Source organism: Natator depressus, chromosome 4 (assembly GCF_965152275.1).
Source record: "Natator depressus isolate rNatDep1 chromosome 4, rNatDep2.hap1, whole genome shotgun sequence".
NCBI classification, from domain to species: Eukaryota; Metazoa; Chordata; order Testudines; family Cheloniidae; genus Natator; species Natator depressus.
The window spans coordinates 5,928,083-5,940,189 of NC_134237.1; the positions used below are offsets into that span (position 1 = coordinate 5,928,083).

Genomic DNA, 12,107 nt, shown 5'->3' on the forward strand with positions numbered 1-12,107 from the left:
TTTTATTTTTTTTAGTACCACACTTGTTTTTGCTTTAGGGAGCTATGTGTGTGTATGAGTGGAAGCCACCTTTGCCCTATTTCGTATTCTTATTTCTACTGCTTATTTAATTTTATGGACCTGTCACATCTGATATTTAGATTTAATAGTTATTGGTCTCCATATTTATATTTTTTCCCTGACCCAGAAATTTCTTTTTGCATTATGGCCCTTATCTCTTTATTTAATTCTGTAGTTACTTTGCTTTACTCAGCTGCTCCTCCAAGTCAGACTGCATCAAAATGCTTTTTATATTTTTCTCACTAGTTCCCTTCCCTACCACACATGCCCTCTTCTTGGGCTGGTCCACTGAGTTTGGGGATTGCATGTCAAGGACCTGAGATGAGTCATCCTTCTAATATGGAGAATATTCATCCTGAGCACTTGTGTTAAGAAATGAACTCAGATTTCTAAAACTTGGTATTTCTCACTTATTAATCCCTGGTTTTTGAGAACATCCACAAAAGAGCTGATAAGATACCCTCAACCAGGCAAGGTCAGGAATGTTGTGAGTTTGATTCCTATCAATACTGTTCTTAATTTGTATCATTTGGTTGAATAATATAACCCTCCGAATGTTTTCCAAGCCAGTTACACTTAAGTAATCACTTATACTATCTTCAGCATAGACCTAATTGATATTATTTCTCACTGAAAACATCAATGATGGCAAACATAGTCCTATTGGCTTGCAGTCTATTAGAAATAAAATTATATTAAATGTCTTGTGGGGTGTGAAGAAGTTAACTCAAGGAGAGTTTGCAAGAAAATCATCCTAGTGTAAAACATAAATCTGTTTGAGACTTAAACTACATGTCACCTTCCAGCCAAAAATAGCAATGATCATTAAAACCCAATTTGCTACTAAACATTAATAGACATTGGTTATATCACAACAGATTGGAAAGGCAATTAAACTTACCTTTTTCATATAGAACTTTCTCCTTAAAAATTGTTACCCATATGGAGTTTGTTGCTATCTCATTTGCCAGTAAAGTTTATATACGATGATCGTGCGCGCGTGCTCACACACCCACACACATTTTCAGTAGTTTAAAATTGTTTGATCATTGATCTGATTGTCAGCATTTTTTTAAAATCAAAACCAATTAATCTCGGGTAAACTATTTAATTATAAAGCAGAAAAATAAAGAGCGGGCACACTTACATTCTCTTGGTTCAAAGAAACAATTATCTGAGTTATTTGTTGTCCATTTGAGAAGGAGATAGTGACCATGAGCACAGCGCAAAATTGCGCTGATGTGACTCGTGTCCTGCATGTACACAAAAGGTCAGTGCAACTGGTCAGCCAGGTTCTGTTACTGTAAAACAAACAGAAAAGTATTTATGAAGGGAATGAATGGAGATACAAAATAATTAGGCAAGTCTGAACTGAGGTCACAGCCAGGTAAGGAAATCCAGAATTAAGATAACCTTCTAGTCATGGCGAATGCCATTATATCCAAAGTATTGTAATTCACCTGTGACTGTCTGTCAGAGGGCTAGAGCCATTGGGCCCCCGAACCTAATGATCATATAGACTGCAGTGTCTGAAGTGCACACTGAGGGAGGTCCAGATTGCCTGGCATCCTCAGCTATTAATTTATTTCATTTTTTGTAGCCTATCATTAATATATTAAGAGCACACTGTGTCTGGCCCATGCCTGTTGTGTTGGGTATGGGGATGGGTAAGTAAGGGCACCCTTACCCCCCCATCCAGCATGATGCACGGAAAGGTTGATCACAATATTTTCCTGTGAGCAGAGTCTCCTTGATGCTTCCTCCCTTTGGGGAAGTAATAGCTCAGAAAGGGGTAGGGAGGAGACTGTGCCATAGACCCCCTCACTCCATCTCGCTGCCAGACCTGGGCAGATGGGCTGAGGGGAGCAATCTGTACCATCCTGATGAATGGCACAGCGTACGCTCATGCACCTGTGCAAGACAAACAGTCCTCTTGGTGCAGTGTGGCTCTGCCCCACCCCATACACAAGTTAACTGCAAATTGCTCAGTTGATCCCTGTGTCTGTTCCAAGGCCCCTAGCTTTCTGTGATTCTGTATGTGTGGAACTTGGGGCTAGCTGCAGAAATGAAGCTGAGGACAGTCAACGGTGCTCAACTCTGCTCTCCATTCTCACATCGGCAGCCTTTGGTCAGCATGGGTTAAGGTACACCGTTATAATGAGGGAGAGGTTGAGGGAGACAGGGCCGAGAGGGCAGGCAAGAAGGAAAAGGAGATCAAGGTGAAAGAAATGATGCTACAGAATGATTTAAACAAATTAAAACCATTTCATTTAATCAGTCAGCCTAGAGGCACTTAGTTGAAGACATTTTCCTAACTATCAAACTTAGAGGCAGCCACTTGATCTTTCATTTGTTCCCCATAATTTTCCTTAGCATACTTACTCCAACAGAGTCTCTCTCTTTATTTCTGAATTGAAAGTGAGACCTAATGCAGAATCTGATATATCACAGTTATACCTCTGACAAAACACTTGAGTTTAGGGAGAACAAAGTGGACCTGTGTGAGAGAGATTGACAATGCTAGCTTAAGGAAGTTAGAATGGCACTTTTGGAGCATATATCTTTGTAGACATGCGCATGTGTGCATCTACCCACACAAGTACATTTAGTTTTTCACAAAACAATTGTAAGGGATGCTTTGCATGTATGTGCGAATAAGCAGTATTGCCCAGCCCCAAGAGTTTAAATATCATGAGCCGGGCCCCAAAGAATCATGAGATTGGTTTACAAGTAGGGCTGTCAAACAATTAAAAAAAATTAATCATGATTAAACAATAACAGAATACTAATTTAAATTTATTTGTGGATGTTTTTCTACTCTACAGTGTACAGTGCTCACTTTATGTTATTACTTTTGATTACAAATATTTGCACTGTAAAAAAAAGATAAACAAAAGTGCAATCTGCAGGTCAAAGCATGAAGAGGCATACGAATGATTAGCATATCTGACACACAAATACCTTGCAACGCTGGCTACAATAGTGCCATGCAAACAACTCTTCTCACTTTCAGGTGACATTGTAAATAAGTAGCAGGCAGCATTCTCGCCGATAAATGTAAACAAACTTTTTTGTCTTAGCAATTGGCTGAACAAGAAGTAGGACTGGGTGGACTTGTAGGTGCTAAAGTTTTACATTGTTTTGTTTTTTAGTTTAGTTCGGTAAAAAAAAAATCTACATTTGTAAGTTGCACTTACATGATAAAGAGACTGCACTACAGTACTTGTATGAGATGAATTTATAAAATACTGTTTCTTTTGTTTATCTTTTTTACAGTGCAAATATTTGTAATAAAAAAATAAAGTGAGCACTGTACACTGTATTCTGTGTTGCAATTGAAATCAATATATTTGAAAATGTAGAAAAACATCCAAAACATTTATAATAAATTAAAATTGGTATTCTGTTGTTGTATGTCAGTGTGATTAAAAATGTGATTAATCACAATTAATTTTTTTAATCGAGTTAATTGTTATGAGTTAATTGCTTGAGTTAACTGTGATTAATCAACAGCCCTAAAAGTCACAAGATTTATAAACAAACATACATTTGGGGTTGTATATTGTTTGCCTTCTGTTTCTTGAGCCTCTCTAGGTTACATTTGGGTCACATTTTCCTGCTTTTCCCTGTAAGCATGAAGGCTAGAAACTTCCTTTTTAAAAAAATGAAAGTTGAGATTCTCATGATTCCAGGAAATAGCCAATATCATGAAACTTTCAATACAGTCATGAGATTTGGCAACACTAGTGTAGTGCTAGAGAACTGTGATATTTCCTCTTTATAAAGTAGAAAAACTACATCTGGATAGGTCCTAGAAGTTTTGTAATACTTTAGAATCAGTGATAGAGATACTATCTGTAAACCCAAACATAACCTAGTTTAGAACATGACTGTGCGAGCTGTTCCATATTATGCTGAAATGGGATTGTCCCAGACAGCTTGAGGCCTGGGATGCTGTGAAACTTCTGATCCAGAACTGTACCCTGTTCCCCAGTTGTTTATTTCCCTGAACTTTAATTGGTTGACCATGTCCGATTTGCTTAATTACTTTGAATTTATTTCCTAACAACTGGGAGACCCTCTACTCAATTTTTGCAACTCCAGCTTATCCAAATGCAGTAATGTAATATAAATATTTTCATCCCTTACAACATCCTCTAACTAACCCCCTCCAGCAAATTGAAATAAAGTTGCAAGAAGATGTAGATGGAAAAGTAGCTGATAGGACCATACCCAGTTTAGTTATCAATTGGACCTCAAAAATATCAAAAGGAAATGGAGACCGTCCAGCCATTGATAATGTATTTCAAACTGGTATTTCTAGAAATACTGGGTACAATATCTTAAGATCATTCATGGGAAAGTCAAAATCATTCTCATCTTGTGCCCCGCCCCCTGGCAACACCTCCTACAAATCTACAAGTGTTTCCTTTCTGATATCAGAAAGCAATTTGTAAAAATTCCACTCTAGGAAGTTCTCATGGTATATTTCATCCTGAGACTGATGAAAGGGGAAATGTGAACTAAAAAAAGAAAAAAAAAAAAGAGAGAGAGAGAGAATAAGAAATGTTTGATTTAAAAACAAAAGAAAAAAGAAATATTGTGGTGATTGCTTATATGGTGAAGTCTGTGGCCAAATCCAGACTCCAGCCTAACCTGAGAGAACTCAGGGAAATGGAAAATGTCTCTGAATCATGTTGGGTAAGTCTACACAGAAGCTCGAGGTGTGATTCCCGGCTCGGGTAGACATAAGTGTTACCTCTGCTCAGCCTGGCACTGACCAATAGCAGTGCGGCAGCTCAGGCCAGCCACCCCAGTACAGTCCCACCCGACCTTCTGGTTACAGACTGGGGCAGCCGGCCCAAGCTGCTGAACCACACTGCTACTTCCAGTGCACGACTTGAGCAGAGCTAGTATGTGTGTGTCCACCCGAGCTGGAAACTACACTTCCCAGCTCAGCAGTGTAGACGTACACTTAGAGCCAAAACAGTTTCTAATGCACACGGCCCACTCTCTAATTGTATATGAAACCACCCTGCTCTGAGTCGTGAACCTGGATTCAGGGAATAAATAAACTGTAGATTGCTTAAGTTTCCCTTTGACCTTAAGAAAGGGCCAAAAAAACTGTTGCCTACAGGGGAAAAACCAGTAGACTTGACTGGTCTGCATTTGTGTTTGCTTGTCAAGGGCTTGCTAAATCTGAAATGAATTAACTCTGCTAACATTTGATAGTGACCTTGTGAGTTGTTTTGCTATAAAGCTATTACTACATCCAAAGGATTTGTTGTTGTTTTAAATTATACGTTAAACAGGTGGTTCATGGGACTGTATTTGATTCATCGACAGTCCCAAGCTGTTTGGGCTATTCATCTCAGGGGAATGTAAATAGCATTGTAGTGATATTTGAGAAGCTCTGATAAACTGCTATTTGTGAGATGTTGCCACTATTTTTGCTTACTGTACACCTTTAAAAATATTTATCAAGAGAAGCTGCGTAATACGTAGAGAAGGAATAAAGGAATGGATTTAGTGCATTTAAATAACGTACTATACCCAAACTTTCTGAGCAACTCTGCTGCTTCACTGAGGAAGACCTGGGCTATGCCAGCCAATGTTTGCTGCCTCCCATTTAGGGATGTAGGTGTGAACATGCAGTGGACAATTAGGGCATGTCTACATGGGGCATTAGTGCACCGTAAGCCAGGGTGTGAATGTACAGCGCCCTAGCTTGTCATGCAGTAGTGTCCTATGTGGACACTTCTCAAGGACAGTAAAAGTATTGTAGTGCACTTTGATGTTCTGCTGTTGAAATGAAAGGACATCAGAAGGGTGCTACAGAAGTTTTAGTATGCTGTAGGGGTGTTCATGTGGGACGTTCCTGTGCAGCAAGCGAGTGCGTTGTAGTCACACCCTGCTTGTGGTGCGCTTCCCTACACTAATGTGCCGTGTAGGGAGGCCCACAGCTGTTTTAAACCCTGTTCTTGCAGCGTAGAGGCTGGGGTTTGGAGCAGTCGAAACTCTCTTGAGGGTTAGTGAATGAATAATGAAAGGGTTAAGCTGGCAACTGTTGTGCTTACAGGCCCAAGGGAGCAGAATTGGGGTCCACAGTACAAAAGGGGAACTGTCTAGTTGAGCAGGTGGAAACATTTCAAATTCTGAAATTTTTCTGTTTGAAAAATGGAGACAATTTTTGTGAAACCTCTGAATTTCCTTGCTTGTGTGGTTTGGAGTAAAACTTCAAGAGGGACAATGTCAGGTCAACCTCAGCACCAAATCTAAGTTTTCAGACAAATCTGCCTTTACAATACCTCAGAAATGTTTGCCTGATTATTTAAATATTCCAGTGGAAAGAGTTTTGAAGAAATAACTGTGTCCCTGCAGTCTTTACAATCCACACATTGCAGTGTGGTGTTAGTGTACAGAAGCGTGAAAGTGAAAATGATTTGAAACGGGTGGGTGGGGGGCAGAGCGGAGAGAGACTTTCTTTTCGTTGTTGGAGCTGAAAGAAATGCACAAAACATGCAGAGAGAGAAAAAAACCAAGAGTTTACAATTCTTTCTGTTTTTAACAATCTAAAGTTGTGTTAGTAAGACAGGTAATTTTTTTTAACTTGAACAGTTCTTTTTACTTTAATATTGTTGGTAATTTAGGCATTATTTCAGAAGGTATATTTTTTTCCATTTTGCTGCATTACCCCTCCTATCTCTCCCCCACACTGAGTGAAATGATGAAAACATTTCCTGAAGCAGCTTCTTGTTAAACGACAGATGTTGAGAATGGAGACCTGCATTCATCATGGGGCTAGATTTTCCCATAATCACTAGCATCAAAGGGTTAATTACTTGCAGGCATTTTTCTCTTGCAAACAGTGAATTTAATCAATATCTGTGTAAAGCATTCAGCTTATTTCCCACTAACTAAGCAACTTCTACAAAAGACAGAGATAAGAAATGCAGTGCTGTTTTTCTATTAAAGAATACAAAGCTGTGATGCTTTGTTTGTTTAAAACTTTTAGGCAAGTAGTGTCTTGCTGGCTGTCTGGCTGACTAGCTTTAGTGCTTCTGAAGATCTAAAGAAAAAACTAACAAATCAAGTTATTATTGGGTCCTTCCAAAGCTGTTTTCTCTTGTGCTTAATTTCAGTATGTTTCTTCCATAGCTATTAAATTATATCCATGCATACTTAACAGGAATAAAAATCACAGCTATATTAAATTGGATATTAAATTTACTTTTTTTTAAAAAAAAAATAGTGATTAATAATGGGGCTGATTCTTGCACTTCGTGTGGTCTTTTACCCATGTGCACTATGAATGCCTGCTTGGTTATGTAACAATGCCAATCAGAGTGCTCGTATTTTACACCCTCTTTGCACCACTGTAAATCATCACACACGGTTCAAGGCATTGGCACATCCAGAGGCTCAATACGGTTTGAACACATTTTGTTTGTGCTGGTGTAGTCCTGCTTTGAAGTCCGCACATCTAGCCATTGACTAGATCTTGTCAAATTCCTTATTTCTTTTCCCTCCCTTAGACTAATGTCATTAAACTAACACAAGGACTCCTTGGTGTGCTGGTTGATATAAAGCACTGAAGAATGGACTTGTTAGGTGTTGTATCCATCAGTATATCCATAATGCCTTTCAAAGAATGATCATCTTGAACAAGTATTACACAGTACATTTTTAGTTCCTAATGTCTTCGTTTCCTTTGGCTCTCTGCTTTTCCGTCAGTTCTGTTCTGAAGAGTTTTGCTTAGCTGCTAGTGTGTAAATCCCTTTAGCAGGATGCTTGACAGCGGATCAAGATGTGATGCTCATGATGGCATCACTGCAGCAAGAAAGGTCAGAGTTCAGCAGAACCTTCTTGTAATTTAATGCCGCATGCCTTTGCTTGGTGGTTCAAATCCAGTCCCCTGTAGGTCAAATTTCAGAGTAACAGCCATGTTAGTCTGTATTCGCAAAAAGAAAAGGAGTACTTGTGGCACCTTAGAGACTAACCAATTTATTTGAGCATAAGCTTTCGTGAGCTACAGCTCACTTCATCGGATGCATACCATGTAGGTCAAATGTAACTTTTAATTTGTTTGCATTGGAGGTGTGTCCCTTGCTTGCCATCAATAAATGAAATGTTCTATGCTGAACAATTCAGAGCTGCTCTCTCTTTGTCTTTGGCCAAATATTACCTCCAGAGAACCCACGAGATGGAATTTGTTTATTTTGCAAGCCTCTTTCTGCTTCTTTTTGTGTGTGTGTTCCTCTAAACCCTGCTCCCCATCATCAAAAGGCTTGACCCATAACAATTTCATTTTTACCCTACAGATGTTCACTGTATTTAGGAGCTATAATTTAAAATATTCAATAATTTTGTTGCATTTTTAGAAATTATGCTTAAAATGTTGTAAGTGGACGTGATGACTCATGGTTAGAATAGCAAAGCCCTGAAAACTTGCATGATGCTGAAATCTGATGTGAACAGAGATCATCTCTAGCAGTGTGACCATAAACAAGTCACTTGACTACTTACTAAACTTGGGCTTCCAGTCATTCCAGCTGCAAAGCTGGGTAAAAGCTTTGAAAAACAAGGGCCACCATTCAGCTGAGTGAGCAAATGAAAGCGGGGGGAAAATAGCTCAGACTAAACTGTGATCCAAGCAAATATTTTTTGTTGGAAGCAATGATACTTGGTTATACAGAGTATAAATCAGAACAATGCGGGGTTTGATTTAGCAAGGACTGAAGGGCAAAACAAAGGAAACATTGTTATATCCAAGCTTCAGAAATATACCCAGATAGCAGTGGCATGCAACAAGCTTTTTCATATGTTTTTTGGCTCACACTGGATTTTGTGTAAGAACCAAAGTTGGCAAAAACAGCAAGCATTGCTCAGACAAGAATAGCCTACCCTGATTACAGATTTTGGAGAGATTTTTAATTAGGCCAGTGCTGTGAAGGCTACTAAGTCTTGGGACTTCAAAACAAAGCTGAAAAATATTTTACAATTGATCACAAATTGGTTTTAAGCAGAAATCACCACTGCAGTCAACAGGGAATTTAAGCTTAAAACTGATGGCATAATTTAACTCAATAGTTATTGTTTTCTTCAAGGTTTGGTTCACTATATCCTTCAATCCTCCTCTATGGGGACAAAAAATGGTGGCTAGTCAGAATCTTTCTTGCAATTAAGCAGGGGACTGTTTCCATGCAAGCATACAGTTTCCAGTTTCCCTACACTTCCCTATATAGGAGTGTAGGATGGATAAGACCATTTCATTAGGTCCCCAAATGAGTAATTGCAGGGCTGAACTAAAATTGGTTGAATGAGGTGTTGGAGGGCACTGTGATAGGGGGTTGGAAAGGAGATATGGACCCTTTCATTCCATGGCTATTGGGTCAAAACCTGGCCTGGTTTGAAGTCAGGGACCCAACGCTTATTCCATCTGATGTCTGTTCTGAAGGCCTGAGTAGAAGGTCTCAAGCCAGTTTCTAGCCCACATATCACACAACCCCAGCACCATTGGTACTGACTGGCCACCCAGGGTATGTCTACGCCACAATAAAACAGCCCCTTTGCCCAGGCCCAAGCCAGTTGCAGATTTCTAATTGCAGTGTAGACGACCCTCGGAGGCAGTTGCAAAAGAGAGGCCACAGGACAAATTAAAAGGTTCCTGAAGGTAATGATTGTGGCTCTGTGTGGGGGTGCCTGCAGAACCTTGTGCTGCTTCCCCCTGTACTGGGCTTGGCTGTATGGAGAATGCCAGTGTCCAGGGCTGTCCCATTGGCTTGTGTCACAAGGAGAAATAGACAAACCCACCCATCCCCCATAAAAAAAACCTTTGCAAGCCAAATATGTCAAAAAGGAGGCGTATGGTGCATGTGCAAGGGCACACCTGGGACCCTGCGTGGAGCTGCTCCGGCTGATGTACTCTCACATGGCTAAGCGTTGGCCTGTGGCTAGGACTGTGTGTCCGAATGGGAGAGTAAGGGGAAGGAAGAACTCCCCTTACTCCTAAGCCAGGGCGCCATAGCCCCGTTCCCTGTCTTGCAAAGCTGAGCTGGCATTGGGTGTGTGGTGATTTGCCACTGCTGTGGGACAGCAGGAAGTTCCTCCCCACTCGGAGCAAAGGGGGAAACAGAGAGGGCACGGTGCCTCAGAGAAGTGTCTGAGTCACAGCGCCTTCTGGGGCTACTCTTGGGAGAGGGCAGTTTACGCGCCGCCTCTTGCTCAAGGCTGTGTTTAAAGGCACGGTCGAGTCTGGAGTCTCGCATGTGCAGTCACTTGAGGTGCACCTACAACCTCAAGTGCACGCTCTCCTGTATGTCAGGCATTGGAGCAGGAAAGTGGGTTATTGGGGTTAAAATTCACCACTGTGCGGAAGGCCCCCATGAGGTCTGGCCACCACCTACAGCCAGTGAAGCCCTTCTTTGAAAGAGTAAGTGGGACATAAGTGATGCACAGGATGGAGTGCTGGCCCTCTGCACAGGGGTACATTGTGTGTTCCCTCCGAACGGCTAAGAAAGGCCTGTGAGGGGAGTGGTTCTCAACCTTTTTCATTTGCGGACCCCTAAAATATCTCGAATGGAGGTGCGGACACCTTTGGAAGTCTGTTGTCTGTGTATGTAGTTGAATTCTGTTCAGTCAGTTTTCTGTCTGTCTTTCGCAGACCCTTTAGACATAGTCCGTGGATCACAGATTGAGAGCCACCGCATTAAGGGAGCCCCTGGTTGTACTTAAACCTGCTGTCTTGATTGCCGTGCATTAATCACCTGGTTTTGTTACTGACCGCGCTCTGTCTCTCTTTTGTTTGCAGGTCTCGAGTCTGGATATTGGTTGTGGTTTTTTTTTAAAAAAATTTATGATTATTATTTTTGGTTGGCTTTTTTCCCCTTCCCTTGTGGATGTGAACTGAAGACCTACGGAGGAGTGCTGGACGAGGGAACAGGAGGACACTTACTTCATTTTATTTGGAAACACTCATTGCCGCGGTACCTTCAAGTCATATTCCACAGTCATGTGGTCATCACAGCTGCTGTTCTTCACAATGCTCTTAGCACCAGCAGTGCATGGTAAGAGAAATGTGGAGGGAAATGGTGGGGTGCTTTTGGTTTTTTGCCTATATAATCTGTGTGAGTTTGGTTTTTCTAGGGCCAAGGGGATTTATGGCAGTGAGGAGGCCAAATCCCATTGAAGCTCAGTCGAGTTGGGCACCAAACTCCTTTACACCTCTTTGAAAAGCCCAGCCTCCATTATTACAAAATAGGCCTGCAATAAAGAACCATCATCTGGCCTTAAGTAAAAAGCTGTTTATGAACTAAACTGCTTGATGTGTGCGAGGTCACTTGAGAGACTTACATTAGACAATCTGTCCAGTACATTATAGCTGAGCTGCTGCCCCGTGTTCAGGGCCAGTACACAGGGTAGGCACCGCTTAAGTCACACCTTGTACTGGCCCTGTGCGTGGGGGTTGAATTTCACTCTGTGTGAATAGATATCTCTGAGAAGCATTGTACAGCGTAACCGACTTTAACCACAGCTACAGAGAGGATGGGATCTCACTAAATTATCATCACTGATGCTGTTAGCACACATATTAACGTGTCACGGTGGCCATCATATTTTGTATTGTCTTAAGCAAGTAATTATAATCTATTCTTCATCACAGATCAAGGAAAAGTGAAAATGGATCCATCTCACTATGTTGACAGGGCTTATAGGGCAACGTTTTTAACAATAGGAACCCAAAGTTAAGCTCCTAAAATAATTGGCCTGATTTCTAAATTGCTGAATGCCTAGAAGAACCTGGTGCTGGGGCGGGGCCAGCATTTTTGAAAATCTGGCAGCTCCATTTGGGGGCCTTAAGGGGAACTGAGCTCTTTTGAAATTCCGGCCTTAGTGGCCCTAGACCAGCGGTTCCCAAACTTGTTCGGCCACTTGTGCAGGAAAAGCCCCTGGCGGGCCCGGCTGGGGCTTGTTTACCTGCTGCGTCCGCAGGTTTGGTTGATCGCGGCTCCCAGTGACCGCGGTTTGCTGCTCCAGGCCAATGGGAG

At 41.3% G+C, this 12,107-nt stretch overlaps 1 protein-coding gene across 35 annotated transcripts in view; it reads left to right on the forward strand.

Annotated features, from left to right (window-relative positions):
- The window catches only part of ADGRL3 (adhesion G protein-coupled receptor L3), an 804,652-nt gene that overhangs the window by 271,512 nt on the left and 521,033 nt on the right, over window positions 1-12,107 (forward strand). For all 35 annotated transcript variants that reach the window (XM_074950298.1, XM_074950299.1, XM_074950303.1 and 32 more), the window contains exon 3: window positions 10,871-11,126. In XM_074950298.1, the coding sequence (XP_074806399.1) occupies window positions 11,072-11,126 (55 nt within the window). In that variant the 5' untranslated portion in view covers window positions 10,871-11,071. The remainder of the gene's footprint in view (window positions 1-10,870; window positions 11,127-12,107) is intronic.